At 41.3% G+C, this 6,127-nt stretch overlaps 1 protein-coding gene and 1 long non-coding RNA gene across 2 annotated transcripts; one reads left to right on the top strand and one right to left on the bottom strand.

The window, feature by feature from the left end:
* Positions 1–873: 873 nt before the first annotated feature.
* Positions 874–2,226, top strand: LOC114155180 (uncharacterized). Its single transcript, XR_003597684.1, has 3 exons — positions 874–886; positions 1,571–1,573; positions 1,960–2,226. It is a non-coding gene; the product is annotated as an uncharacterized LOC114155180 (long non-coding RNA).
* A 2,407-nt stretch (positions 2,227–4,633) lies between these two features.
* Positions 4,634–5,740, bottom strand: LOC114155174 (alpha-(1,3)-fucosyltransferase 7). Its single transcript, XM_028034957.1, has one exon. The coding sequence runs from the start codon at positions 5,732–5,734 to the stop codon at positions 4,685–4,687; it is 1,050 nt and encodes a 349-aa protein (XP_027890758.1). The 5' UTR covers positions 5,735–5,740; the 3' UTR covers positions 4,634–4,684.
* Between the last annotated feature and the right edge of the window lie 387 nt (positions 5,741–6,127).

Raw genomic sequence — 6,127 nt, 5'->3', positions numbered from 1 at the left:
CAAACATTTTGAGGGAAACCTTAAGTAAATGTTGGATTCTGTTTAGCTGAGGTACTGCAACAAGCAACAAGTGCAGATTTGAAAGTGGAACACAGCTTCTGTCGTATTTTTGACGAGTCAAACATATCATCTGTTTCATTTTTCAGGGGAATGACTTGGAACAGACTAATAACAGATGACAAATCCCAAAAATTCACATAAAACCTAGAAACTCACTGCTTACATCAATGTTTCCCAACCCTGGTCCTCAAGGCGCACTGCCCTGCATGGTTTAGGTATTTCCTTGCTTCAGTCCAGCTGATTTCAATTGATGACTGATTAACAGGCGTTTGTTGAACTGCAATCAGTTGAATCAGGAACATTAAAGCAGGGAAACCTCTAAAACATGTAAGACAGTGTGCCTTGAGGACCAGGGTAGGGAAACACTGGCTTATGCCATGGTAAATCTAACGTACAACACAGATTCTCAAATTGTTATGATCAAATTACATACTGTCATTATGTGAAGTAGCAAAAGGGCACTACCATAACACAGGGACTGATGCATATTCAGCTGTTATGGAGGGGCCTGGAGGAGCAGAAAAACAGTTGACTTTTTGTGAACAACTAAGTTTAGTTGTTCACAAAAAGTCAACTGTTTTTCTGGCTAAGATCAGTTGATCTTAGCCAGGAGGACGGTTGTTCAACAGCTTCACAGTAACTGAACAAAATCTGTAAGTTAGCAGGCAGCACTTGGAGGCCTGATTATCTGACAAGACAAGATTGGATGGGGATCAGGGAGCTGAACTTTATGCATACTTCATGAGCTATGAGGAGGATTCTGTGTAATACTGTCAAAAGGGAAAAATGGCTGCAATGCTGGTTTAATCTGAGTCTTGAACCGCATGTTTTGTTTTATTGCACTACCTTGAACAATGTATAAGCTGATGCTGCAAAATAATCTAACTCTAATTTGTAATATGCAAGTGTTGTAGACTTCTGCCCAGGTCTCCTGTGGAAGGACTTCAGGTGACAGAAGGTTGATTTTGTAAGCATCTTTATGTGGCTCTGAAGGTTCAAGTCAGAGTCCATCACCACACATATTGATTTGTTCTAATCATCTGCTCAACAATTGGAATTGGTTTGTAGTCTCCTGGTGTATTGTATTGAATAAATGTAAATATTAAACAGGAGGAACCACATGATGAAGCCTGGAGTATCTTACATGTGATTTCTGTCCACTCCAATAAGAATTTGTCATGTTGGGTTCAAGTCTTTTGATCCACATACAGAGCACAAACACTGTATATGTTTGTGCTCAGATAAATCTTTATCTGATTTCTTTATCTAAGAAATCAGCTAAAGCTTATTTTGAACAAAGATGAATTGCGAGATACTGTATGTGGTTCTTGTCCTGTGGGTGAAAAGCTGGGGTCGTCAGAACACTGAGGTTAGTTGGAGAGAACAGGTAAGTTGATGGTAAACCAGACTGATCGGATTCTGAGAAATGGAATGATCGTACTTGGTTGGAAGATGAGTTTCCACCAGGGGTAGAAGTACTGTGGTCTCCAGGGATTTGGTCTCTTTGTAGGGAGTTCTTGAAATGATCCAGGTTTCGGTGTTTGGTCTTGATAGAGTGTTCTTTGAAGATTGATGGACGAGGCTTGCGGACAGGTAAGTTCTTGTGAGAAGGAGCGGTCCGATAGCCAGCCGTGACACGAGGAACTGTCAGAGAATCTTCAGCCGAGAAGGAGATGGATTCGGGCAACCAGTGATTAAGATCCATGGCATCATGAGAGGAATCCAGAATGCAAGGAACTCTGGCTACTAGTGATGGGCTATCTAAAGCCAGGCTTCGAGGCTTGTGTCGTCTTGTTGAAAAGACGACACATGAGGCCTCGCATTGCATGGGTCACGTGACTGCTTCATTTTGCGTGTCGGTTTTCAAAATAAAGGAGTGATGAGCCGCTGCTTCTCGAGTTATTGTATTTGATCGCATCAGGGGAGTATTTGTCTTCAGCAGTGGCCGAAATAAAAGGAACCTTTTATAGTTCATGTGTATTAATGATTTTGATGATGGCACTCATCAAAATGTAATGTTTGTTATTGATTTTCTCAATTGTTGATTATGGTATATTTTATGACATTATATTTGTTTGTTTTTTATTATGTAAAGCACTTTGAAACCTCAATGTTGTTGAAATGTGCTACACAAATGAACTTGATTGAAAAGGAGCCAGCAAGAAGAAAAAATCTGACATCTGCGAATACTTTGAGGTGATCATTCACAAGGTTCTTAAATAAAAAATAATTAAACCCTTCACCCCCAAAATTCTCACCTTCTTGAAATTTTCACTTCTTTGTTCTGGAAAAATATATCAGTCTTGCACAGCAGAAACAGACTAAAGCTGTTGGAAGAGTAAAATTCTGGCCTGATGAGTAAAAATATAAGGGATCAGATCAGAGAGTCAATAGGAATCCAAGAAAAAGAGACATTTTGAAGAATTTGCAAAAGGACATAGTCCTTTTGCAAGGACTATGTCATGAATTGTGGTAAGAATGAGACGGTGGACCCAGGTTGCAGTGAAAAATTGTTTTATTGGTGATTAATGAAGTTCACAAAGTCCAGGCACCACAGAACTTCAAAAAAGCAAAGAAGCTCAGACACTAGTAGCAACTGGAAAGGCACAACACAGGAACTAGGTAGACACAGGCTGATAACAGACAAGGACAAGAGAGGGAGCAGGCAGTGTTGTAGTTAAGACCATCTAACCTGAGACCGAGTTAAGACCAAGACCAACGCCCTGCTCTACACAACACAATAAAATGTGAAATATGATTAAAAAAAACTGCTTCTCAAATTGATCTGAAAGATCCACATTTTCCTAAGAACACCTAGATATTAAATGCTTAGAGCTGAAATAAATTATAATTATCAATTCAAATTCTTCTTTGTTTTGCTTTGCTTCCGTCTCTGAGTTATAATCTGCAGAGGTCTCATGTCGCCCCTAACAAGATAACGCCCTGGGTGGTTGCTCATATAGCCTGTGTCAGAAACCACCACTGTCTGCACCACTAAACATAGCAATCATGACAATGCACTAACGGTAAACAGTCAACTATGAATACTGTCCAAGGAGCAACAAGCAAAAAATAACCAGGCAAAAGGAGAACCGTGACTGTTCTTGTTCTCTCCCGCTGCATGAAGCCAGACAGCAGATGACAGGTGACGAAACTAATCAAAGAGCAATGAGCATGCGCTGTGTATTATCTTACGTTCTTGTATTTTATTTATTTGATGATTAAATAAACATATCTATTTAATAAAATAGAATAATAATAACTGCTGCAGAGCACTACAAAGACAAAGAACTGTCCTCAGTGAGACTCCAGTCCAGAGGGGCGCTGGATGGAGGACCAAAGAAAGAATACAAGCACACAGAATAACTCAATCCAATACAAAAATGGACAGCGGCCGGGAGGCCCCACGGACCTGTGTACAGACCCACGAAGAGGCGCTGGGCGACGTCCCAGAGGCCGGCTGGAGCCACGAAGAGGTGCTGGAACAGGTAAGCTCACCTCTGGTTCTTGCTCTGGGAGGCTAGCAGGTTCAGGCTTAGGCTAACTGGAAAAGCACAACACAGGAACTAGACAGACAGGCTGACATCAACTAAATCCTCACAGATTAAGAGTGCTGACAACAGTTGGAACCTTACAAATGTGAGACACTGAACATAAAATTCAATAACTGTGTTTGCAATTTCTTGAACAACATTCCTACAAGAGCTACAAGCTATCACAGTAAGTACTACAAAATGTAAGAGTATTAATAGATCTTTTTAAGTGTGTGATTGTAACATGTCCTTTATATACAGACACATTTAAAGATAGAGTGAGTGATTATGGTAGCAAACAATTTAAATCTAGCTAAGCCAAAGATAAATTACTTTAAAAATACTCCTGGATGTGTTGATGAATATAAGTGTCTCTTAACGGGTCTGATGTCTATCTGAAGGAAATGTATCTCTGTTGGACTGTTTCCTCCATCAACATTCCCTGGAAGACTTTTGGCAGAGCTGGAATTGTACGACCAGTTTGCTTGGTGTGGGTTAAATGTCTGGAATGGTCTGCGTAAATAAGATGTGAATTGAGATATTGGTGGACATGTGTATATGTCTATATAAAACAGTTATTGAAAATAAAAAGTTCAACAACAAAAAAACAACTCCTGGATGGCTGCATATGATTACTACAAAAACAAACCACTTTATTGCAGCTGCCTCCATCTCACCAGAAGTTGCTGACACAATCACTCCTATGTAGTAAACAGTTTTGTTCTTTTTCTGATGCAGGTAAGGTGGAAATAGTTGACAAACAACAACAAAAAAACAACTAATGATTCAGATACTTTTCAAAATTTTGCAGCTCGACGCGACCCTTTTTTTCCCCAATTTAAGTAATTGGAAAAGAAAGATTTCAACAATTTTTCTGGTTCATCCATCCATCCATCCATCCATCCACCACTGCATGTCTGTGGGTAAATGTTTTTCTTTAAACATTTTCTCACTTCTGAATTTTTACACATCTAGCTCTGTCAACCATTAAGATATGGTGAAGTTTCTTACTGTTTATAGGACCTTCGTGTCTGACCAAAGAAATATGACGTTTTGCATCTTCCTGCAGTCAGCCAGCAGTGTTAGGAGTATCATCTGTTAACCCAGCCATCCAGGTCCTGGTAAACCTTCCTGGTTGGTAAACTGGGGTACTTAAGGCAGATCTGACACAGTCTTTCTCTCCAGTCTGTGTAGGTTTTAATCCTGTGAGTCTTGTGCCACTTGAAGTACTCCTCATAGGCTTGCTTGTCTGCAGCCACATGATTCAGGTAAGCAGCCAGTTCTACTACACTCTTAAAATCAGCAACATGGATGAAGGAATGAGGCGGAGCCACTTCTTCATAGGTGGGCCTGCTAGGGCCAAGAACTACTGGAATGGTCCCTGCTTGGAATGCATTCCTCCACAGCTTCTCACTGATATAGTCTTTTGCCTCTGAGTTTTCAAAAGACAAGTAGAACAGACATTTAGAGATGGTGGGCAGCAACCTATCGTCTGGGAGAGGCTTCTTCTTCCACTTTCCATACACCTGGATGGGGATGTACTTCTGCAGACTTTGGTAAACATCAACACGGGTCTGGTTGGGCTTAGATTTGCTAACCACCCAGCTTGCAAAGCAGGAATGCTTTAACGCACTTTGAAAACCTTGCATTCCAGCTCCTGGAAGGGTCTCTCCATAAGGAACGGTAACATCCGCGTCCCGTCTGTAGCTCATCGTCCAATTAAAGACACCATTAAGCCGCTTGACATTTGCATTGTTGACTGGAGGCTCCATGGATAGCCACACCCAGCCTTGGGCCGTTGGCCGAGGCAGGTGCATTGGCAGAGCCGATGCAGCGTTGCTTAATTCCTGGTGGTGGAATACAACTATATCTGCAGTTGGGTAGGCGGATCTGTCATCAGTGAGGAAACAGTGGCCAATGCCGTACATCTCTAGACATTTGTTCCCACTGAGACTGTAGGACTGTCCAAATGGCCAGTGCCACAGCAAGATGCTGAGATTCCTCTGAGAAGCAGGCGCAGGGTACTGCTGGACATAAAGCATCTGGATAACCAAGTTGTGATAAAGCAGCAATGGGAGGGAGCTGAGGAGGAGGAGGATGACAGCGAGGAGGAACAATGGTCTGAGCCCACATGTCACCATGGCTGCTGGGTGTGATCCACGTCGAAAGGTCACAATTTACTGGAATGGAACACTTGAATGGAAGGAAGAGTGAATCAGAGAAATTGTATTCTCACATGTTCATTGATGCTTAAACAGCAGAGTAACCTATATCAACAACAGAAACTTCCATACCACTGGTAGCTGACACAACCAGTCTGTTATGTTTTAAAGACTTGTTTCAGACAACAAATTATTCTGGTTATCAGTTTGTGCTGGATCCAGTGTCACCCCCGTGTTTTCATTATTGGTTCTGCTAATTAAACACTAAAAAGAGCTGAAAAGATTGAACAGTGGAAACATCACGTATCTTGGTTATTTTGATCTAAGAGCGCATTTCTGAATTCTCCTTATTGTGTGTCACACCATTAAGAC

The sequence above is a fragment of the Xiphophorus couchianus genome, chromosome 12, assembly GCF_001444195.1.
Source record: "Xiphophorus couchianus chromosome 12, X_couchianus-1.0, whole genome shotgun sequence".
Lineage (NCBI taxonomy): Eukaryota > Metazoa > Chordata > Actinopteri > Cyprinodontiformes > Poeciliidae > Xiphophorus > Xiphophorus couchianus.
This window is presented reverse-complemented; position numbering and strand designations above follow the sequence as displayed.

Bases quoted from the DNA above. Each gene is read 5' to 3' on its own strand.
- LOC114155174 (XM_028034957.1), bottom strand. From the start codon at position 5,734: ATGGTGACATGTGGGCTCAGACCATTGTTCCTCCTCGCTGTCATCCTC.